General features: G+C 44.2%; 1 protein-coding gene across 8 annotated transcripts in view; it reads left to right on the top strand.

Annotated features, from left to right (window-relative positions):
- LOC140188520 (protein polyglycylase TTLL10-like) overlaps positions 1–24,706 on the top strand; it is a 171,638-nt gene that overhangs the window by 85,188 nt on the left and 61,744 nt on the right. For 7 of the 8 annotated variants that reach the window (XM_072244875.1, XM_072244876.1, XM_072244874.1 and 4 more), the window contains 3 exons: positions 3,513–3,743; positions 20,736–20,886; positions 22,408–22,526. In XM_072244875.1, coding sequence (XP_072100976.1) covers positions 3,596–3,743; positions 20,736–20,886; positions 22,408–22,526 — 418 coding nt within the window. In that variant the 5' untranslated portion in view covers positions 3,513–3,595. The remainder of the gene's footprint in view (positions 1–3,512; positions 3,744–20,735; positions 20,887–22,407; positions 22,527–24,706) is intronic. The other variant, XM_072244877.1, reaches the window with a different exon arrangement.

Here is a 24,706-nt window from a genome sequence, read left to right as displayed (position 1 = left end):
CTCCAATCCAGGCAAAATCCTTGTCAATCTCCTCTGCACTCTCTCTATGCTATCCACATCCTTCCTGTAGTGAGGTAAACAGAACTGAACACAGTACTTCAAGCAGGGTCTGACCAAGATTTTATATAGCTGTAACATTACCTCACAGCTCTTGAACTCAGTCAACCTGAGCAACAGCTTTAAGTGTCATATCGACACAGACCCCAAGATCTCTCAGATCCTTCACACTACTAAGAGTCTTACCATTCATTTTATATTCTGTCTTCAAATTTGACCTACCAAAACAAACCACTTCACACTTGTCTGGGTTGAACTCCATCTGCCACTTCTCAGCCCGGTTCTGCATCCTATCGATTCCCGCTGCAACCTCTGACAACCCTCCAGACTATCCACAACACTCCCAAGTTTGTTTTGTGTCATCAGCAAACTTACTAACCCACCCTTCTACTTCTTAAGGTCAGACCACTCAAGGATAAAGAGGGCAACATTTGGGTTGGTTGCAGAGGATGTGAGTGAGATACTGAATGAGTCCTTTGTTTCAGTATTTGCCAAGGAAAAAGGGATAGGGGACCAGGGAGATCAGTGCTGAGTGTATAATACATTAGGACATTTAGAGGTCAAGGAGGAGAAATTGTTGAGCCTCTTAATGAGTATTAAAGTGGTTAAGTCTGTAGGGCTCGATGGAGTTTACCCCGGGTTATTGAAGGAGGCAAGAGAAGAGACTGCTGGGCCCTTTTTGTGTCCTCATTAGCCACAGGCAAGGTCCCAGAGGACTGTCGAGGGGCTAATGTTGCACCTCTGTTTAAGATAGGAGCAAGGGAAAATCCTGGAAACTAGAGACTGGTGAGCCTCATGTCAGTTGTAGGGAAAATACTGGGGAAAATTCTTACAGGTAGGATATATGAGCATTTAGAAACCCATGACCTAATTAAGGAGAAACAGCATGGCTTTGTGACATAGACATAGACATACTTTATTGATCCCGAGGGAAAACTGAGTTTCACTACAGCTGCACCAACCAAGAATAGAGCATAAATATAGCAATACAAAAACCACAAACAATCAAACAACGATATGCAAACTATGCCAGATGGAAATAAGTCCAGGACCAGCCTATTGGCTCAGGGTGTCTAACCCTCCATGGGAGGAGCTGCAAAGTTCGATGGGCACAGGCAGGAACAACCTCCCATGGTGCCCAATGTTGCATCTCGGTGGAATATGGCTGGAGTCCAACAGCAAAAAGTTCAATATCCGAGCTACAAACACGTTCCTTGATCGTTCCTCGACCAGGATTGCACCATCTGTTGTTAACCAGAACAGCAAGCCCCCAACTCCTTCACGCTTACCACTCTCAGTGCACCTCCGGTCAACCTGAACGGTCTGGAAGCCCTCCATGGAAAAGTTTTGGTCGGGTATGTCCACGTACAGCCACATTTCAGTAAAACACATAACATTGCTCTCAGAAATGTTCTCTGACTCCTGGCTAGCGCCATCAACTCGTCCATTTAATTACCCACCGAACTCCTCTTCTCCATAAGTCTCTGTTGTCTCGACCCGGTGCTCTTTCCTCACCTTTGTGATCCCCTGGGCAGGTTGTGCCTTACCAACTTGATTTGTTTTTTTTTTGACCAGGTGGTGAGAGAGATTGAAAAGGGTAGTGCAGTGGATGTTGTCTCCAAGGACTTTAGTCAGGAGTTTGACAAGTTGCCTCATTAGAGGCTAATCCAACAGATGAAGATGCAAGAGGTCCGTGGCAAGTTGACTGTTTGGATTCAGAGCTGGCTTGAGCAGAGAAACCAGAGGGTGGTGGTTGAAGGGACTTATTCAAGCTGAAGGTCTGTAATTAGTGGAGTTCTGCAAGGATCTCTGCTGGGACTTCTGCTGTTTGTGAACATGACCTGGATGAAAACATAGAATGGTGGGTTAGTAAATTTGTGGATGATACCAAGATTGGTAGAGTTGTGAACAGACTGGTTAAGAATACAGCACAATACAGACATGGGCTGAGAAATGACAGATGGAGTTTAACCCAGATGAGCGGGAGGTTGCGCCTCAATATGGCAAACGCAAGGAGATGGTACACTGTTAAGGGCAGGTCCTTAACTGATTTGATTAACAGAGAGATCTTGGGATCCAAGTTCATAGGTCCTTGAAAGTGACTACGCAGGTCACTAGGGCAGTTAAGGAGGCTTATGGAATGTTTACTTTTATTAGTCGAGGCCCTGAGTTCAAAAGTCAGGAGGCTACATTGCAACTTTATAGAACTCTGGTTGTGTACAGTTCTGGTCACCCCACTATAGGAAAGATGTTGAGGCTTGGGAGAGGCTGCAGAAAAGGTTTACCAGGATGCTGCCTGGTTGAGAGATCATGCGCCATCACAAGAAGCTGCATAAACTTGGGTTGGTTTCTCTGGAGTGGCGGAGGCTGAGTGGAGATCTTTCAGAGGTTTACGAGATTATGAGAGGCACAGATAGAGTGGACAGAGAGTGGCTGTTTCCCAGCATTGACAAAGTCTAATACCAGAGGGCATGCATTGAAGAAGAGAAGCTAGGTTCAAGGGGGATATGAGGGGTAAGTTTTTTTATCAGAGAGTGGTGGGTGCCTGGAATGCACTGCCTGGTATGGTGGTAGAAGCAAATACATTAGAAGCTTTTAAGAGACATTTGGATATGTACATGGATGTCAGGAAGATGAGGGGATATGGACATGGTGTAGGTAGGAGGGATTAGTGTCTAGGTGTTTTTGATTTGCTTTTTAGCTGGTTCAGCACAATATTGTGGGCTGAATGGCCTGATCCTGCGCTGTACTATTCTATGTTCTATGTACTGGACAATGGTGCGGGGACACCTATTCACTAACTGGCGCTGGAATTTATAATGTTTTCCCTACCCAGCAGCTGTTGCCTCGTAACATGTTGTTTACTGTTCATTTTTGGGTTTGAGAGTTTACACACTCCGAGCAGAATGTTGGACTGCTTTCTGAAACATTCACCTAACTTTAGCTGCAATAAGTAACCTCCAGTTCTTTGTGGACTGGGTGTGTCAGAGTCAGTAATCGGTTTGCCAAAGGGTAGAGCAGGATTTGAGCAGATGTGGGTGGAGAAGTGGCAGGTGGAATTTAATTGTGGCAAGTGTGAGGTATTATATTTTAGGAAATCCGATGTAAAGAGGAAGTGCGTGGACTGTGGAAGGAGCTTTAATCAGAGGGATCCTGGGTCCAAGTTCATAGATTCCTGAAGGTATCTGTATAGGTCGATAGGGTTGTAGCGAAGGCAATGGCAGGCTTGCCTTTGTTAGTTGAGGAATTGGGTTTTAGTTAGAAAGTTGCACTGCAGTTTAATAAAACTGGTCAGGCTACATCTTGAGTATTGTATTCCCCTTCATAGGAAAGGCTTGGAAGCTTTGTTGACATTGGAAATGGGTTGATAGATTAATTGTCAGCAATTTTCAGAGTGAACCCATCCCTGGCGAGGACAGTCAGAATTACTTACAAATGAATTGTTTCTTTCTCAGGTAAAAACAGGGTAAGGAAGAAACAGAGAGATGGGAGCAGTGGAGGTGCTGACCAGTCCCTGTGTCATCACCTGGAGCGAGTGATGCAAAATCCAAAGGTAAAGCCAAGGAAGGCAGGAATGGGAGAAAACTCAGTGGAGAAGAAAAGGAACAAGCAGACACTGTATCGGGCAGGTCAGGCTGCCCGGCATCGGCTGGGAAGGTCTCCGGCATCCAATCCATTCATTACAGGTGTGCTTACTGTTAGGTGTAGGCAGAACATAGTTCCTGTACAGGTGACACCCACATTACAACTGTTCGGGCAACAGAAATATGCCTTTCAGAATTCACAATTACTACCCAAATATTTGAGATACATAATATAATTCACTTTTACTGAATTTATCTGATAAAGAAGCCTATCAAGTTCATAGGACATGATCTTCCATGTTCAAAGCCATGCTCCCTACACAGAAGCAACCTCTTCATTCCAGATGTATGTTTTGTATACCTTATCCGTCAGAATCCACTAGAGTAACTTACTAACCGCAGATGGTAGACTCGCTGGTCTATAGCTGCCAGAATTTTCTTTACCACCCTTCTTAAATAAAGGCACAACATACATTAACCTCCAGTCTACCAACATCTCGCTTATCACTAATATTGGTACAAATGTTTCTCTAAATAAAAAAAAAATAAAGTATCTCAGCAGGGCTCCCACAAGTTATTTTCTAGCTTCCTGCAAAGTTCTTGGATAGACACAGTCAGGCCCCGCAGAGTTACCCCTTCGGGCTTGTTCAGAAGAGGTAACTGAGAGGCTGAACAGGGCCTCAGATGCCAAAAGCCAAAAGTAGCACAAAGGATGGAAATATGAAATAAGAAAATGCTGAAGATACTCAACAGGTCAGGCAGCATCTGTGGAGAGAGAAAACAGAGTCAGTATTTCAGGATGGCCTTCCTTCATCAGCACTTTCTGATTGACCTGAAATGTTGCATCTTTCAGTCTCCACGGATGTCAGCTAATGAAAGGGATAGTCCATTATTGGTGGTTTATCACAGCTGGACTACCACATTGGTTGCCATATTCTGTATTACAAACTTACAAATGATCTAAGGAAACTCAAAGAACAACTATCTATGCAAAAACAACTGAGTGATAAAAGATATTAATTACCTAAATATAAACTGAGATAACATTTTCACCCAGAGAGGGTGGATATATGGAATGCTCTGCCCCAGAAGGCTGTGGAGGCCAAGTCTCTGGATGCTTTCAAGAAAGAGATGGATAGAGCTCTTAAAGATAGCGGAATCAAAGGCTATGGGGATAAGGCAGGAACTGGATACTGATTGTGGATGATCAGCCATGATCACAGTGAATGGCGGTGCTGACAGGAATGGCCTACTCCTGCATCTATTGTCTATTGTCTTTTGTCTATTGTCTATAACATCAGTGCAAGCATGCTCAGAATTCCAAAACTGCCGACAGGAGTGACAGCAGAGGACTGAGGGAAGCATGGATCAGCCGTGAGCGAAGTGAATGTGGGCAACCTCCAGGGACAAGACTTAGAGTCACTTGGAACCACTGGGCCTAATTCGGAGGAGTCAACTTAGAATATATTCTGCACAAAACTATCTCACAAATCTGACTGATTTTTTTGAAGAGATGACTAATAAAATCGATGAAATCTAGGAAATGGACATGGTTTATATGGATTTTAGCAAAGCTCTTGACAAAATCCTATTTGGTAGCCTGGTCCATATGGTTAGGGTACCTGGGATCCAAGGTGTATAGGCAAACAAGACCCAAAATGATTTGGCATTAGGAGGAATAGGGTAATAGTTGAGGTTTTCTGATGAGAAATCTATGACCGGGAGTATACTTCAGGGATCATTGCTGGGTCGTTTGTTGCTTGTATATACATGACTGGATGAGAATGCTGATGGGTTCATTAGGAAGTTGCTGAGTGGACAAAAGGTGGTGGAGTGCTGGATCGCAATGAAAGTTGTGAAGGGATACAGAGAGATCCTACCCAACTGGCCTCACCTATCACCTTCCAGCTATCCTCCTTCCCCTCCACGCCCACCTTTTTATTTTGGCATCTTCCTCATTTCTTTCCAGACCTGAAGAAGCATCTCTGCCTGAAACTTCGACTGTTTATTCTCCTCCATAGACGCTGCCTGACCTGCTGAGTTCCTCCAGCATTTTGTGTGCGTTGTTACAAGAGACATAGTTCATTTGAATTCTGGGCAGCACGGTGAAAGGTGAAATTTAATCCAAAGGCAATGCATTTTGGGACATCATAAACTAACAGATTTAATACAGCCAGGACCTCAGGAGAGATGGTGGACAGAGGGATACTGGGGTAAAAATTCATAATTCCCTGAAAACGTGGATGGACAGGGGAGTGAAGAAGACATTTGACATGTTTGTCTTCATCAGTTAGGGGGTCACGTTGCAGTTGTACAAATCAACGGTTACTTTGCACAGGGACTATGGTCTAGAGTTCCTGTCACTGCATTAGAGTGTGTATTAGCTTTAGAAGAAATGCAGAAGAGTTTCACTGGGGTGTTGCATGGAACGGCGAGATTGGATAGGTTAAGTTTATTCTCGCTGAGAATGGACATGGCTCAGAGGTGACCTTTAGGAGATTTATAAAAACGATGAGGGATAGAGGGTAGATAGTATCTGTTTTCCCAGGATGGGGATGTTTAATACATGAGGTCACAAGTGTAAGGTGAGAGGAGAGAATATTAAAGGAGATCTGTGGGACACATTCCCACACTTTGTTATATGGAACAAACAGCCAAAGTAAGTGGTCGAAACAGGTATAGGTGTTTGGGCAGGTACTTGGATAGGAAGGGTGTGGAGGAATATGGCCTAGTGCAGGCTAATGTGGTTAGTGTAGACAGGCTTCCTGGTTGGTGTGGGTGAGTTAGGTTGAAGGGCCTGTTTCTGTGGTGTGTAACTATGACTACGGCACTGCCACAGCCTTTTTATTCAAATACAGTAACAGTGGCTAATCAAGTTATTCCAAGTAATCCCTTTATTATCAGAGGAGGAAGTGCTGGATTAAATCATATAACACGAGCCTTCACTAGCCAGTTTTTCCACTGTTTTGGCATTACAATAGTGTAAATTCTAACTACAGAGAGCAGTCTTACGTCATATGAGAGCAACTTTCAAAATGCCCCATATCCCTTTGGTCCTGTGTTGGTGTTTTATGGACTGCCTTTGGTACAACATAATAACAATGCATTTGTGTTAGAACATAGAACAGCCCTCAATGTTGTACTGGCCTTTTAACCTATTCTAAGATCAACGTCCAACCCTATGTCCCCTTCGTGAAAAATAGGAATGGGTGTAACCCTTTCATTGCAGTATGTAATTTACCAGGTTCGTTAGCTAACTCTGGCTAACAGCCAAGTGACTCAGTATTGCATGGGTAATGGTGAGAAGACCACTTTCAATTAGCAACACAGGTCTAGGGTTGGAATGATTCGGTTTGAACCAAGCAGGAAAATGGAATGTTCTGATTAGGGATCATTAATTGTAGTGTGTAAACACTGCCCATGAAAAGATATTGTTCAGCAGGAAATAACAGGCCTTACACCAGCATAAAATTAAAGTTAGTATATTTACCAATATTTCAACTTCAACAAACAGTAAATAGAAATATAAAAGAAAAATAGCCCATTACAGTTAAACAGGACTAAATGTGCACACAAACATTGGAGCTCGTTTCTGAAGTAGTTGGGTGTATCACTTTACTCACGGTGCTGAATTCCAACACCAACTACAGGTCGAACTTTCCCTGAAGAATATCCCAAACAAACTGGCAAAATCAGAAGAAATGGCACTTCCTCCTTGGAACCATTCGTCAGAACAAAGCACTCCTTGCGAAAGGGTCTCCCTTTCAGGTGAGATCCTCCAAGTGTCTTCCCTCGTGCTCTTCTCCACACCTCCTTCTCTTCAAACATCTCCCAACCAAAGAGACAAACCCGGACCACCGTCCCTCAGAAATCTGATCCCGCCCAGCTCTCTCGGATGTTCCATGGCAGCCCACTGGACTGAATGTTACAGAACCCTACCAAGACAAACCCAACTGGCTGACACAAGTTGAGCAAACGGCTCCTTATCTTAGCCAAAGCCAAAACACGAGCTTAGCTAACAGAACACACTACGTTTGCAGAAAAGCAGCTAAAATAAAATACCTAACAGCATAGCAGTACAAAAACATGTCCTTAACCAGGGCATTACACGGGTAAGGCTGACCATCAGGGCTCTGGTGAAGCTGTGTTTGACAATCCCCTATACGGTGGACACAAAAGACTGTAGAAATGTTGATGAAGTCCAATCATACCATCGACTGCAGAGGACAACGGAGATGGGAAGTCATCGATGGCCTATGCTCCACTTAGAAGCTAAGGGCCTAAGGAAGGGAGGAAAATCAATCTACCCTTCCCTCTCAATAAAGCCCTCCAGTTTTCAATCGTCCACATACCTATCTAAGAGCCTCTTAAATGACTCAGGTGTATCTGCCTCTATCATCCCACACCTGGCAGGATGTTCGGGCACCCACCACTCTCTGCCCTTGACATCCCCCTATAATTTCCTCCAATCACCTTAAAAACATTCCACTCTTGTTAGCCATTACCACTCTGGGAAAAAGGTGCTGGCTGTCCAATTCTATCTATGACTCATATCATACATCTCTATCAGGTCACCTCTCATCCTTCCCCACTACAAAGAGAAAAGCTCTCGCTCCCTCAACCTTTTCTCACAGGACATGCTCTCCAATCGAGGCAAATCTCCTCCCAACCCTCTCTAAAGCGTCCACATCCTCCCTATAATGTGGCAACCAGAACTGAACACAATACTCCATGTGGTCTAACCAGAGTTTTATAGAGCTGTGGAACTAAATCCCTGACTAATAATGGCCAACATTCCATTTACCTTCCTAACCATCCCATCACCAGTGCAGGAACCTTGAGTTTCTGACTTCATTCCACGCGCCCACAATCACCACGCCACCTACTCACACACATTCCACTTCAGCAGGTTCCACCTATAACCTTCTAGTTTACGCTCTTCCCTCCCCCTTCCACCTTCTTATTCTGGCCTCAGACTCCTTCCTTTCTAGTCCCGATGGTCTCAGCTTGAAACGTCAACTAGTTATTCCCTTCCGTAGATGCTGCCCGGCCTGCTGAGTTCTTCCAGCATTCTGTGTCTTGCTCAAGATTTCCGACATCTGCAGAGCCTCTTGAGTTTATAGTGTGGATAGTTGGTTGGTTGGTGAATAGGAAACAGACGGTAGATGTAAGCAGGTTATTTTTTGCTTGACAGAATGGAATCAGTGGTGGGAGCAGCAGAGAGAGGAGTAAGTAAAAGTACAGAAAGGACAAACGGGGTGGCCGTTGTTGGAGTGGGCCACTGGTGAGAGTGGGAGTGTCTGGCTTTGGCTCGAAGGAAGCTTCATCTAGAAAGGGGAGTTCGCTCTGGGTAAGTTGTCCGGCTAAGTTTCTGTTAAGTTTCCCTTTTCTCTTACTGTGTCAGGGGTTCTTAGTGCAGTTTAAATGGATGTTGGAGTCCTGGGAGACCCAGTGTCTGTGTGAAGTGCATCCGGCTGCAGTTCCTTAAAGACCATGTTTGGGATTTGGAGCATTAGCTAGATGACCTCAGGTTTATACGGAAGAGTGAGCAGATCATCAATTGAGGTTCCAGGGAAGTAGTCACCTTTTAGTAGCAGGAGGCAGGTAGCTGGGTGACTGTCAGGAGATGGAATGGAAACGTGAATAGACATTTAGTGCAGAGCACCCCGAAGGCCATTCCCCTCAATGATAAGTATACTGTTTTGTATACGGTTGTGGGGGATGACCTCCCAGGGGAAAGCCACGCGACCAGGATATTGGCACTGAGTATGGATCCATGGTGCAGAAGGGAAAGAGGGAGAAGAGGGGAGCAGTAGTGATAGAGGACTCAGTAGTCACAGGAACAGACCAGAGATTCTGTGGACATGAACGGGGCACCTTTTCTGGTTGGCTGCCAGTGACTAGTGGTTTTCTGCAGGGGTCGATGTTGGGACCTCTTCTTTTTATGCCCTATATGAATGGTTTAGATGATGGAATAGATGGCTTTGTTGCCAAGTTTGCAGACGATATGAAGATTGGTGGAGGGGCAGGTAGTTTTGAAGAAACAGGTAGGATGCAGAAGGACTTCGACGGATGAGGAGAATGGACAAGAAAACGGCGATGAAATACAATGTTGGAAAATTGACGGTGACGCGGTTTGGTAGAAGAAGTAAATGTTCAGACTATTTTCTAAACAGGATGGGCGAAGTGCCCTAAATTCTGCTCCTATGTCTTATGGTCTATGGTCCTATGGTAATTAGTGTGGGTGCCATGGGGATCAGTGGTGGGCATTTGATGTAAATGACTGAAGATACAGAAGACCATAAGATACAGGGAAGAATTAGGCCATTTGGCCCATTGAATCTGCTCCATTGCGACATAGCTGATCCAATTTTCCTTTCAGCCCTAATTTCCTAACTTCTCCCCATATCCGATCATGCACTGACCAATCAAGAATCTATCAAACTCTGACTTAAATATAGATAATGACTTGGATTGCACAGCTGCCTGTGGCAAAGAATTCCACAGATTCACCACTCTCTGGCTAAAGAAATTCCTCCTGATGTCTGTTCTAAAAGGATGCCGCTCTATTCTGAAGCTGTCTCTTCTGGTCTTGGATTCTACTGTCATAGGAACTATCTTCTCCACTTCGACCCTATCAAGGCCTTTCAGCATTCGATAGGTTTCAATGAGTTCGCCCCTTATTGTTCTGAATACCCAAGAATACCAAATTTACTGTTATTAAATTTGCTAACAACACAAAGAATACTAGAAAAAAGAGTTATAAAGAGGACTTTTGGAGGCAGTGTATCTGTACAGGTTGGTAAGGGCAGTGATCGATACAGGTTGGTAAGGGCAGTGATCTACAAAGGTTGGTAAGGGCAGTGATCTACACAGGTTGGTAAGGGCAGTGATCGATACAGGTTGGTAAGGGCAGTGATCGATACAGGTTGGTAAGGGCAGTGATCTACAAAGGTTGGTAAGAGCAGTGATCGATACAGGTTGGTAAGGGCAGTGATCGATACAGGTTGGTAAGGGCAGTGATCTACAAAGGTTGGTACGGGCAGTGATCGATACAGGTTGGTAAGGGCAGTGATCGATACAGGTTGGTAAGGGCAGTGATCTACAAAGGTTGGTAAGGGCAGTGATCTATACAGGTTGGTAAGGGCAGTGATCGATACAGGTTGGTAAGGGCAGTGATCTATACAGGTTGGTAAGGGCAGTGATTGATACAGGTTGGTAAGGGCAGTGATCGATACAGGTTGGAAAGGGCAGTGATCTACAAAGGTTGGTAAGGGCAGTGATCTACAAAGATTGGTGAGGGCAGTGATCTATACAGGTTGGTAAGGGCAGTGATCGATACAGGTTGGTAAGGGCAGTGATCTACAAAGGTTGGTAAGGGCAGTGATCGATACAGGTTGGTAAGAGCAGTGATCGATACAGGTTGGTAAGGGCAGTGATCGATACAGGTTGGTAAGGGCAGTGATCTACAAAGGTTGGTACGGGCAGTGATCGATACAGGTTGGTAAGGGCAGTGATCGATACAGGTTGGTAAGGGCAGTGATCTACAAAGGTTGGTAAGGGCAGTGATCTATACAGGTTGGTAAGGGCAGTGATCGATACAGGTTGGTAAGGGCAGTGATCTATACAGGTTGGTAAGGGCAGTGATTGATACAGGTTGGTAAGGGCAGTGATCGATACAGGTTGGAAAGGGCAGTGATCTACAAAGGTTGGTAAGGGCAGTGATCTACAAAGATTGGTGAGGGCAGTGATCTATACAGGTTGGTAAGGGCAGTGATCGATACAGGTTGGTAAGGGCAGTGATCTATACAGGTTGGTAAGGGCAGTGATCTACAAAGGTTGGTAAGGGCAGTGATCGATACAGATTGGTAAGGGCAGTGATCTATACAGGTTGGTAAGGACAGTGATCGATACAGGTTGGTAAAGGCAGTGATCGATACAGGTTGGTAAGGGCAGTGATCTATACAGGTTGGTAAGGGCAGTGATCTATAAAGGTTGGTAAGGGCAGTGATCGATACAGGTTGGTAAGGACAGTGATCTATACAGGTTGGTAAGGGCAGTGATCGATACAGGTTGGTAAGGGCAGTGATCGATACAGGTTGGTAAGGGCAGTGATCTATACAGGTTGGTAAGGGCAGTGATCGATACAGGTTGGTAAGGACAGTGATCGATACAGGTTGGTAAAGGCAGTGATCTATACAGGTTGGTAAGGGCAGTGATCGATACAGGTTGGTAAGGGCAGTGATCTATACAGGTTGGTAAGGGCAGTGATCGATACAGGTTGGTAAGGGCAGTGATCTACAAAGATTGGTAAGGGCAGTGATCGATACAGGTTGGTAAGGGCAGTGATCTATACAGGTTGGTAAGGGCAGTGATCGATACAGGTTGGAAAGGGCAGTGATCTACAAAGGTTGGTAAGGGCAGTGATCTACAAAGGTTGGTAAGGGCAGTGATCGATACAGGTTGGTAAAGGCAGTGATCTATACAGGTTGGTAAGGGCAGTGATCTATACAGGTTGGTAGGGGCAGAGACCTGTCTCACACTTCCAAGAAGCCACATTCATTTCTTATGTCTTGTACTGTGTATGCGGAGCTTGCTAATTCTCCCTGTTACTGCATGTGTTGTCATTGCGGGTCTCTCTGTCTATTCCATATCCCAAATCTATGCTGATCAGTCAGTTCATCTCCCCCACAGCAAGTGGCTGTTAGAGATCAGGGGGTAGCTAATGGGCATTAGACAATACCTGTAGGTGTGTGAATGGTGAAAGGGCTTGCATAGACCAGATGAGCTAAGGTGCCTCCTTTGCTGCCTTAAAGGAAGATGAAAAGTAAGGTGGGGTAGGAAATTTTGAAATGATCCACTTCGGCAGGAAATGATGAAATCGCAGACCCAAAAAAGAAGAAGATCTGGCGTGCTGGTGCACCTCCCTCTGTATGCTGTATATTGTCATAGGTTATTACATAGAGTGCTGGTACATCTCCCTCCCTCTGTAGGCTATATATTGTCGTAGGTTATTACTTAAAGTGCTGGTACATCTCCCTCTCTCTGTATGCTATATATTGTGGTAGGTTATTACATAGAGTACAGAAACAGGCCTCTCAGCCCATCCAGTCTATGCTGAACCATTACTCTGCCTTGTCCCACCAACCTGCACCTGGATCAAAGCCCTCTTAATATCTTTTAAATGTTGAAATCAAACCTGCCTTCACTTCTTCCACTGGCAGCTCATTCAACACTCTCACCACCCTCGGAGTGAAGAAGTTGCTCCTCATTTTCCCCTTCAATAAATCAGCTTTCCACCTTAACCCATGACTTCTAGTTGTCGTCTCACCAACGCTTAGTTGAAAAAATCTGCTTGCATTTACCCTATCCACACCCCTTTAATTTTGTATACCTCCATCAAATCCCACAATCTTCCACGTTCGAGAGAATAAAGACCGAACCTATTCAACCTTTCCTTGTAACTGAGGTCCTCAAGTTCTGTGCTCTTTCAACCTTATTTACATCTTTCCTGTAGGTCGGTGACCAAAACTGCACACAGTACTCCAAGCTGGGCCTCACCAACATCTTATACAATTTCAACATAACATCCCAAATTACGTTGCAATAATGGATGTCAGTTATACAATGACTACAGATGAGATCTCTCCTCCAATCCAACAAAGGCCATGGGCCTCTCAGGCATTGTGCTGTCTCACGGCATGCAGGTTTGCCAGGTGGTATTGGTTGCTGTCAGTAAGGGCTGCGTTGGCAGACATGAATTCAGCAGCAGCCTAACAAAACTAAATAAACTTCCTAACAACGAGATACTATCTTCACCTTTGTCCATTACGGTGTACAGCTGGGGCACTGAAAACAAAAGTCAGGACGTTATACTCCGGTCGTATAGGTCGCTGGTGAACACTGTGGTAGTGTGATGGTCAATACCATGCTATTACAGCTCATGATGTCGGAGTTCAGAGTTCTGTCCCGGTGACCTCTGTAAGGAGTCCCTGTACGTCCTCCCCGTGGAATGTGTGGGATTATTCCAGGTCCTCTGGTTTCCACCCACAGTCCAAAAGCATACAGATTACATTAATTGGACCTTGTAAATTGTCCTGTGATTAGTTAGGGTTAAATCGGGGGGTTGTTGGGAGTTGCTGGGTGGGGCCTCTTCTGCACAGCATCTCCAAATAAATAAATAAATAGAACATGGAACACAAAACATAGAACTGTTTGTCAGTACAGGAACAGGCCCTTTGGCCCTCAATGTTGTAACAGACTAATTAAATGTCTAACCAAACTAATTCCCTCTACCCACACAATGACTATATTTCTCCATTCTCTGCACAATCATGAGATTCTTAAACACCTCCATCGTTATTTGCCTCCACCACCAACCCCTGGCAATCCGGGTCCTCACTGTTCTCTCCATAAAAGATTTGGCTCACACATCTCCCTTGAATTTATACCCTCTCACCTTAAATGCATTCCATTTAGTACTAGACATTGTGAGACTGGGAAAAAGATATTGTCTCTCTTCTCTATTTATGCCTCCCATAACCTTATAAACCTCTATCAGATCTCCCTCACCCTCCGCCACTCCAGAGAAAACAACCCACATTTGTCCAAACTCTGCTTTTACACATACCCTCCCCAACCACCACGCCATAAGCCACTCGGCCCATCAATCTGTTCTGCCACTCAATCATGGCTGATTTAGTCCTTAGTCTCTTACAAGTATTCCAACCTCCCTGTTTCTCCAATTCGGGTCTCCTATGATCTCCTGAATTTAATCTATCTGGGCTTGGAATTCTTTCCCTAAACATCACTAGCTCCCCTCCACCTTCATATTCTGGCTTCTGCCCCCTTCCTTTCCAGTCCTGATGAAGGGCGTCAATCCAAAACATCAACTATTTACTCCATAGATGCTGCCTGGCCTGCTGAGTTCCTCCAACATCTTGAGTGTCTTGTTATTGATGTGTGAATGGTTTTAAGCAGCAAATGAAATTCATCTAGCTCCCGGTTGGGTTCGAGCATTTCATTATGAGGAGAGAATGGATAGGTCCTAGAATGGAGGAGGCTGAGGGGAGAGGTGGTTGAAGTGTACATATTTATGAAGGACATAGACAATACACAGAGTGCGGTGCGTAGACAGTGTAGATAGGGAGAAACTTCTCCCCAACTCTTCCTCTGCTGCATTGATGACTGCATTGGTGCTGCTTCATGCACCCATGCTGAGCTCAACAATTTCATCAACTTTGCCTCCAACGTCCACCCTGCTGTTAAGTGCTGACACCTCCCTCCCCTTCTCAATATCTCTGATCCCATCTCTGGAGACAAACTGTCAACTGATATCTTTTATAATCCTACCAATTCCTACATCTGTCTTGACTATACTTCTTCCCACCCTGTCTCCTGTAAAAATCCAATTGTCTTCTCCCAGTTCCTTTGTCTCTAGGATGTGGTTTTCCTTTCCAGAACATCAGAGATATCCTCCTTCTTCAAAGAATGGTGTCTTCCTTTACCCACCATTGATAATGCCCTCATCTGCATCTCCTGCATTTCTCAGACATCCACGCTCGCCCCAGCTTCCCCCTGCCTTACTAATGATAAAGTTCCTCGACCTTACCTACCCCCCCCCACGAGGCTCCACATCCAACACATCATTCGCTATAATTTCTGCCATTTACAAAGAGAAACTACCACCGAGAACATCTTTACTCCTAGACCACTCTCCGCAGGGATCACTCCCTCTGTGGTTCCCTTGTCCATTTGTCCCTGCTCACTAACCTCCCTCCCAGCACGTGGCCAAAGTGCTACAATGCCCATTCACCTCCATTCAGAACCCCAAACAGTCCTTCCAGGTGAGGGGGCAATTCACCTGCGAATCTACTGGGGGCCATCTATTGTATCCAGTGCTCCCGATGTGGCTGGTTCTACGGTGATGAGACCAATCAAAAATTGAGAGACCGCTTCACTGAGCGCCTCCGTCTCTTTAAGGTCATCTCTCCATTCGCCCAAAGCGGAACTTCCCGGTGGCCAAACATTTTAACTGTGATTCCCATTCCCATTCCAACATGTCGGTCCATGGCCTCCTCTTGTGTCAAGATGAGGCTATCCACAGAGTGGAGGAGCAACACCTTATATTCTCCAACCTAACGCCATGAATACTGATTTCTCCTTCTGGTGAAATAAATTCCCTCTCCCTCCCCTCTTCTTGCACTCCTCACTCTGTCCTCACCTGCCTCTCACCTCCCCTGATGCACCTCCTCCTTCCCTTTCTCCTGTGGTCCACTCTCCCCTCCTATCAGATTCCTTCTTTACCTTCCCCGCCCACCCGACTTCACCAATCACCTTCTAGCTGTCCTCCTTCCCCTCCCCCCAACTTTTATTCTTGGCATCTTCCCCCTTCATTTCCAGTCCTGATGAAGGGTCTCGGCCCAAAACATCGACTATTTATTCATTTCCATAGATGCTGCCTGACCTGCTGAGTTCCTCCAGTACTTTGTGTGTGTTGAACTGCCTAATACCACCTTTTCTGGCTGCTCAGTCTTGGCAGCCACAATCCTCAGAGGTTTCTCCAGCGTTTTCTCTACTGATGTTTATAGTTCATCAGTCTTTTATTTGCAGCCCGTCACTCTCCCCAGCCCCCCCCACCCCACACACACACACACACACACACACACACACACACACACACACACACACACACACACATACACACACACATTCTTGCTATGGAGCAGAGGTAGGGAATGTAACAAAGGCTGCTGTTTCTAGGGAGCAGGAGGAATGGTGTCCTTAGGCCCGTATTCACGAGGGGATCGCACAGAGACCTCTAACACACTAATCCCAATATATGGAGAGTCTAGAACCAGGGGGTCATGTGATACAACATCTAGGAAAAGATAAGGATAAATTTCACTTTATTCATTATGTGCCGTGTCATATGACGTGAGCAATCATGGTCTAGACCAGGGGTAGCCAACCTTTGACATTCCATGCGTCAATTGTTTCACTCACGAGTTCAGATGCGTCATACAACTCTTGTACCCCCATTCAATTCTTGTAAAAATATGTTAATATAGAACTCGTGCGCGAAAAAATCGCATCTGAACTCGTGCGTGAAAAAATTGACGCATGGAATGTAAAAGGTTGGCCACCCCTGGACTAGACAATGATTTTTCTTGGCAAATTTTTCTACAGAAGTGGTTTGCCATTGCCTTCTTCTGAGCAGTGTCTTTACAAGATGGGTGACCCAGGATATTTTCAGAGTTTGTCTGCCTGGCGTCAGTGGTCATATAACTCGGGCTTGTGATTTGCACTAGCTGCTCATACGAACATCCACCACCTGCTCCCATGGCTTCATGTTACCCTGATCGGGGGCTAATCAGGTGCTACACCTTGTCCAAGGGTGACTGCAGGCTAGCGGAGGGAAGAAGTGTCTTACACCTCCTTTGGTAGAGACGTATTTCCACCCTGTCACCCAATAACAAAGGCTAAACTGACATTAAACAAAACGTGAATAAATGCAGAAACTGGGAATCTGAAATAAAAACACAGGAAAAAAACTGGAAATACTCAGTGGGACATCACAAAATGCTGGAGAGACTCAACATCTATGGAGAGAAATAAAATCAATGTTTGGAGCTGAGACCATTCATTGGGACCTGGGAGAACTTCTGAGGTCAACAACTCTGCTGAGAGTCTCCCGCTCTTTCTGTTTTTGTTTCAAGCTTTCAGCATCTAAGCGATTTTTTGCTTTTAGGGCCAGTGACCATTCAGGGTGGCTGTTACTATTAGAGAAATTTATAAAAAAACAATTGTGACTTGGACTGTGTCAGAGAACGTCTGGAACCTGTAATCTCACTGTGCAGACTGTGTGACCTGAAGGATTACCATGTGCTGGATCCCACAGAACAGAAGAAAGCATTCATATCTCCAAGAGCTATCCAACTCCCCCATTCTCCCCACCCTCTCACTGCCTTCCCCCCACTGATTTTGCAAAAGTTTCAAGTACATATCCAATTTCAAATTGAATTAAAACTGCTTCCAAGACCCTTGAGTCAGTGCTCACCAAATAGCAACTGACTTCTTTAAATATAAATTCTCCTCATCTCCCATCTTGCACTTTTGTCGAAAATGTTACCTTTTTTCATTGAATCTTTACCTTCTAACCATTGGGAATTTCTCTCCACATCAAGCAGACTGTGCTCTGATTTAAACATAGTTTTAGGAAAGATGTCATTAAGCTGGTAAGAAGATTTACGAGAATATTGCCAGGATTTGGGCGCCTAAGTTATAGGGAGAGATGGGGCATGCTGAGGATGGATGACCTTACAGAGGTGTACAGAACTATGAGGGGCATAGATAGAGTGAATGCACATAGAGTAATCATTTTCCCGGGTTTCAGGTGAGAGGGGGAGAGGAGACCTGAGGAACAATTTCTTCACACCAAGGGTGGTGAGCATATGGAAGTGATTGAGACAGGTGTTTGAACAGGTACATAGACAGGAAAGGTTTAGAGGCAGATGGGCCAAATGCAGATAGATGAATCTGGCCCAGATGGTATTCTTGGTCGGTATGGACAAGATGGGCCGAAAGGCCTGTTTCTGTGCTGTATGACTCCATGAGTATTTGAGTCTATGTAATGAGAGGTGTGAGACAGGGATTCTGTGAGGTGTGTGGTAGGCTTTCAACATCTTTCAATTCATATAAATTATTGAGGTAAAGATATTGTTGCTAAACTGACACGACAAGAATAGGTAGGTAAGTGAATCATGAAGAGGAAGTAATGAGGACAAAAAAGGATATAAATACAATAATAAGTGGTTTAAAATCTGGTAGTGGAATACAATGTGGGGAACTTAGGCAGGAAAAAAAATTTAAACGGAACATGTTTTCTAAATGGTGATAGATTTACCAAGCTCTGGGGTGCAGAAGGAGGCAAAGTGGCCTTGTGTGCAGGTATTTATTGATTGGGTATTGAAGGTTATACACAAGTTGTACTGGGTATTGGTGAGACCACATCTGAGCTACTGTGTACAGTGTCGGATTTTTTTAATCAGAAAAATGATGTTAGTATGTACATTGAAAGTTTCACAGAGAAGGTTGATAAGGTTGCCTTCTCTGGAAAGTTTGGACTGACTAGGCTTGTGTTTGCTGGAGTGAAAAGTGAGGTGATTAAAACACTTAAACTGCTGAAGGACACACACAAGGGAGATTCTGCCTAACCTGCTGAGCTCCTCCACCATTTGTGTATGTTCCTCTGGATTTTCAGCATCTGCAGAATCTCTTGTGTTTAACAGGGTGCTAGTAGAGAGGGTGTTTGCTCTTGTGGAAGAACCTAGAGCTAGGATTACTGTTCAAAAATAAGGCTCTCCCGTTTATGTCGAAGACGGGGTGGTGATTTTTTGGGACTCCCTTTCTTAAGGGGCAGTGGAAGCAAAGCTTTTAAATGTACAGATGGTTGACGCAGATGGATATTTGTTAACAATGAAATAAGGGGGTGGAAAGGAGCAAGGATTTGAATCTACATTCAAATCAACCATGATCTTTCCAACTGGCCAAGCAGGGTGTTGGGGCAAGTAATGAGTTCCACGGTCGCGTGACATTTATCCTCACGTTACTGCAGTTCGGGGCGTCAGAGTTTGCAGCTCAATCCTGGCGTACTCTGTAAGGGGTCTGTACATCCTCCTCATGGAATGCGTGGGCTTTCTCCAGGTTCCCTGGTTTCCTCCCAAAGTCCAAAGACATACCGGGTAGGTCCATTGGTCATTGTTAAATTGTCCCTTGATTACATTAAAGTTAAATTGGGGGTTGCTGGGCAGTGCGCTTGAAGGGTCAGATGGCTTATTCTGTGCTGTGTCTCTAAATAAATAAGCTTCTAATTCCACACAACTCTTAAAAATGCAAAGTTCAGTACCTTCTGAATAGCACAAGTTTAAACCTACCTTTGATAAGAAATGCACTTAGAATCCTAAACATTTCCACACGCTGTCATCAGCTCAGCTCCACTGCAGGAACTGAACCAATAATTTAGCCTGACAACTGAATGTGGTTCTGATAAAGAGCTACGAAGTTAGATCATTCAATTTGATGGGAAATCTTGAATCTTGAATATGTGGAGAATCGGTTTCAGGGAAAACTAATGGGGGAATTGCATTGCCCTGTGGGCTAGCATATGTTCAATAGGCTGAACAGTTTCCTTTTACATGTAAGGAAATAAATCATGTCTTCAGGTAGAAACAATGTGTGAAAAACATGTCCTGCACATCTCCTTTGAACTTAACCCCTGTCACCTTAAATGCGCGCTCTCTGGTGTTAGACATTTCAACCCTAGGAATAAGCTATTGTCAGTCTGCTCTGTCCTTGCTTCTCAAAATCTTATAAGCCTCCCTCAGATCTCCACTGAGCCTCAACCACTCCAGAGCAAACAACCCACGTTTGTCCAACCTCTCATGATAGCACATGCCCTCTAATCCAGGCAACATCCTGGTAACCCTCTCCTGCACCCTCTCCAAAGCCTCCACATCCTTCCTATAGTGGGGTGACTAGAACTGAATGCAATACTCCAGATGCAGCCTCACTGGAGTTTTATAAAACTGAAGCTTAACTTCCCTACTTTCAAGCTCACTGCCTCAACTGATAAAGGCGAACATTCCATATGAACTTGGACCCTGAGATCCCTCTGTTCATCAACACTGTTAAGGGTCTTGCTGTTAACCGTTTACTGTCTCTTCACATTTGAATTCCCAAGGTGAAACACTTCAAGGTTAAACCCCATCTACCATTTCTTCACCCATATCTGCATCTAGTCTATAGCCTGTTGTAAACTTTGTCAGTCTTCTTCACTATTCACACCACTAATCTTGGTATCATCTACAAACTTACTACCCCACCCAGGTTGTTAACATACATCATAATCTGCAGAGGTCCATATGGAATACCACTAGTTACTGACCTCCAAACAGAATGAGTTCCATCGACCACTACCCTGCATCTCCTATGGGAAGCTGAATGTTAGGGTTAGGGTTAGGGTATTGAATGTTTATTATGGAAAAGTATGACTGCACCAACATCCTCACATCTACCTCCCAACTTGCCAAACAGGAAGATCTGGCACAAGACAGCCCAAGCATAGAAAGCAAGTTGGTCATGCAAATCAAAAGGAAGAAGACAAGCCAAACACTGGCGGGAAACAGGAGGAGAGTAAAGGACAAGGTCCTTTCTTCTACGTTGGAGGCACAAGTGGAACTTCATTGTATGTATAAAGTCATTTCCTTTCTGACAGTCTCTGGGATTGGGGGTACTTGCTTCCATTATTGTTTTGTGAGCTCTAAGTTGGCTGATGAGGCAACATTTCATCACTGAAGTTGTATAAGATGTTATATCATTCTTTTTCTGAGTCTTGGAATTGATTTAATGTGAGGCAACCTTTTCACAGATGGGATAGGTGGTTCAAAGTAAATTTGTTATCAAAGTATGTATCTGTCACAATATACAACCCTGAGATTCGTTTTCTTGCAGGCACACTCAATACATAATAGAATAATAACTATAACAGAATCATTGAAAGACCGCACCAATTTGGACATTCAACTAGTGTACAAAAGACAACAAGCTGAGCAAATGCAAAATCAAATAAATAACAATAATAATAAATAAGAAATAAATATCGAGAACATAATATGAAGACTCCTTGAAAGTGAGTCAGTAAATACAATAGCCATAATAGAATTGATCAAAGACTGCACTAAATTGGTGGACATTCAACCAATGTGCAAATGACAACAAGAAGTATTGTATGCAGCCTGCAGAACATCACCATGGTTCACCAACACCATCTTGGTGGGCAGTGAATAGTGTAGCTTGTGAGGTGGTGGTAGGGTTAAGAGTGGAGAATTAAAAATGTTACACATTTTTAAGATGGGTAAAGAGGCGGAGTAAGACCATAAGATATTAGAGCAGAATTAGGCCATTTGGCCCATCGAATCTGCTCCACCATTTCATCACGGTTGATTCAATTTTCCTCTAAGCCCCATTCTCTTGCCTTCTTCCCATTTCCCTTTATGCCTGACTAATCAAGAATCTATCAACCTCTACCTTAGATATACATAAAGGATTGGTCTCCGCAGCTGCCTATGGCAGAGAATTCCACAGATTCACTACTCTCTGGCTAAAGCAATTCCTCATCTTCTCCATTCTAAAAGGACACCCCTCTATTCTGAGGCTGTGTCCTTTGGTCTTAGACTCTCCCACCATAGGAAACATCCTCTCCACATCCACTCTATCAACGACTTTCGATAGGTTTCAATGAGGCCATCTCTCATTCTTCTGAATTCTAGTGGATACAGGCCCAGAGCCATTAGACGCTCTTCATACGACAAGCTATTCAATCCTGAAATCATTTTTGTGAACCTCCTTTGAACCCTCTCCATTTCCAGCACATTCTTTCTAAGATAAGGGGCCCAAACCTGCTCACAATACTCCAAGTGAGGCCTCACCAAGTGCTTTATAAAGTCTCAGCATTTCATCCTTGCTTTTATATTCTAGTCCTCTTGAAAGGAATGCTAACATCACTTTGCCTCCCTCACCACAGTAGGTGGTTGATGGTTGTTTGTTAATATTTGATGTGGATTCATTGGGGGCCAAAGGATCTGGTTCTGTCTATGACTCTGATTTCAAGACTGTTTGCATTTGCAATGGCGTGCATGCTTTGGTAAATCTCTTTGTTGACTAACAGATATGTATTGAAACTTTATATTCTGCTTTGTTAACACAGAATTACCGCCTTCTGCAGGGACAAGGGCTGGAAGCAAATTCTGGACAGCGACCGAAATGACTGCTACTTTAAATGGTCTGATGCTAAAATAGTTTCCAACTACCAAAACTTTCAAGAAGGTAATAAGTAGAATCGAAATGGCGCAGATCAGTCAGAATCTGCCATAAATTACTATGCCAAAACAGTGGGCTTTTAGTTGGCTACAACCTGGAGTAAGTTCATTATTCAGTTCTGAGAGTTAGAGACTGCAAGTCACTGCATCTTGCAAAGAGGGTTCTGCAATATGAACTAGACAGACACACAGGGTTCAGGGAGAAATTGTATTGGGTGCAAGTTGTAAATCCACAGAATTGTCTCCACCCATCCATCCAACATCCTCTTTGACTTTCTACCATCAGGCAGGAGACTCCGATGCATGGAGACAAGAACAATCAGGATGGGAAACAGTCTCTCCCTTCAGGCCATTTGGCTTCTAAGTCCCTGCCATATCACATTTGAAGTGTCACCGGATAACTTGTACCGCACCCTACAATATTTAATTTATGCACTTCACTTTGTTTATCTATGTGTAATTCAAATGTAAATTTAATTCTTACTTTCCTAAGTTATTGTGTGCTATATATGTGTTAAATGTACTACTGTGCTTTACTCCCTGGTCTGGGGAAATGTTGCCTTGTTTGGCAGTATACATACATGTATATAGTTAAATGGTAATAAACTTGACTCGTCTCGATATCCATGGGTGCTTGACCACTGAGTCTGTTCAAGGCCAAAGCTGAAGGGCTTTTGGACATGAACGAACATGGACTGCTCAAGAAAGTGGAAGTAAGTAAGAAAATCATTCACAATAGTACCTGGAGAAGATCTACTCTTCCATTGCTTGTGCCTTAAGCTTCTGAGTGACGTGTTTGATTTTGTCTGTGCTACATAAGCAAAGTACTCCCATATGACATAGTTTAGTTCAGAGTTAAGCCCTCGCTGCTTTGCATGTCCATGTTGTAACCTGTTTTTCTTTGTCCACTACAACTTAGATTTATCAAACACAACATTATCCCAGGATCGTTTTGCTCTACAAAGCACATACATGGATAGGAAAGGTTTAGAGGGTTACAGGCCAAATGCAAGCATGCGAAGCTTGCTGAGTTGGATTCTTGCTCAGCATAGACTGTTTGGGCCGAAGGGCCTGATTCTGTGCTGTATGACTCCATGATTCTATTAAGATGAAATATACATCCAGTCAAAAACAGTAGGGCAGCTTTGTTGATCAAAACTGTGGTCAAAGATATAGGTTTTGAGACGGGTTATAAGAAGGGAGATATGTTGTGAGTGATCCTGGAGTCAGCCTCAGCTGAAAGGACTTAAACGTATTCTGAATTTCATATGGAGAATTCAGTAGGATCTGGTGGGGACTGTTTTCTTTAATGCTGTCCAGGACATGAATTACACCAGTATGTTCCTACTTAACCTAGAGCTTCTGGAACATTGAAATGTTTCTGATGTTGGATGAGGAGCTAGAAGCTGGGCCCATCCTGAATCACCCTTCACATGGGCAATTAATGCAGCCTAACCAATGAAGCTCATGCTCCAGAAATAAAGACAATATAAAAGATGTACTGTAAATGACAAAGATACCCACTCAATACGAGTCAACAGTATTTCACACTTTAGGGGTGCCACTGTAGAGTAGAGGTAAGTGCGACACTGTTACAGCTCAGAGTGATATAAAGTTCAGAGTTCAAATCTGGTGCCATTCTATTAGGAGTCTATGTACAGCCTCCCTGTAGAATGTGTGGGTTTTCCCCGGGTGCTCTGGTTTCCTCCCAGAGACCAAAGGTGTACTAGGTAGGTTAATTAGTCATTGTAAATTATCCTGTGATTATGTGAGGGTTAATCAGGTTTGTGGAGTTGCTGGGGCAATGTGGCTCGAAGGGCCAGAAGGGCCTAATGTCACAATGTGTGCTGACGGACGACTGAACCTAGGTGCGGAGAAACAACAGCCTCCCACATAGCAACAGAAGCACAAGTTTCTTCACGGGAATTCCAACTGAACATCGATGGCTTGACTGAGCAACGCCTTGAGATGAGTCATTCTCAAAACACAAAGACCCTGCAGCAAGTGCTGGATGGGAGTACGCTTTAAATAATCACAGTACGCTGTAAACCCGTGCCAGTCAAAATAAACTAGACAAGATTAAACAGAAAGCTCAAGAGCCTAACAACGCTAGTTAAAACAACTATTAACATATACAGGTGCACAGGCCTGCAGGACTCATGACATCTAATCCACACTCTACCCCTC

This window comes from Mobula birostris, chromosome 27, assembly GCF_030028105.1.
Source record: "Mobula birostris isolate sMobBir1 chromosome 27, sMobBir1.hap1, whole genome shotgun sequence".
In the NCBI taxonomy this organism is placed as follows: Eukaryota; Metazoa; Chordata; class Chondrichthyes; order Myliobatiformes; family Myliobatidae; genus Mobula; species Mobula birostris.
The sequence above is the reverse complement of the archived record's forward strand: the minus strand, read 5'-3'. Positions and strand labels throughout refer to the sequence as shown.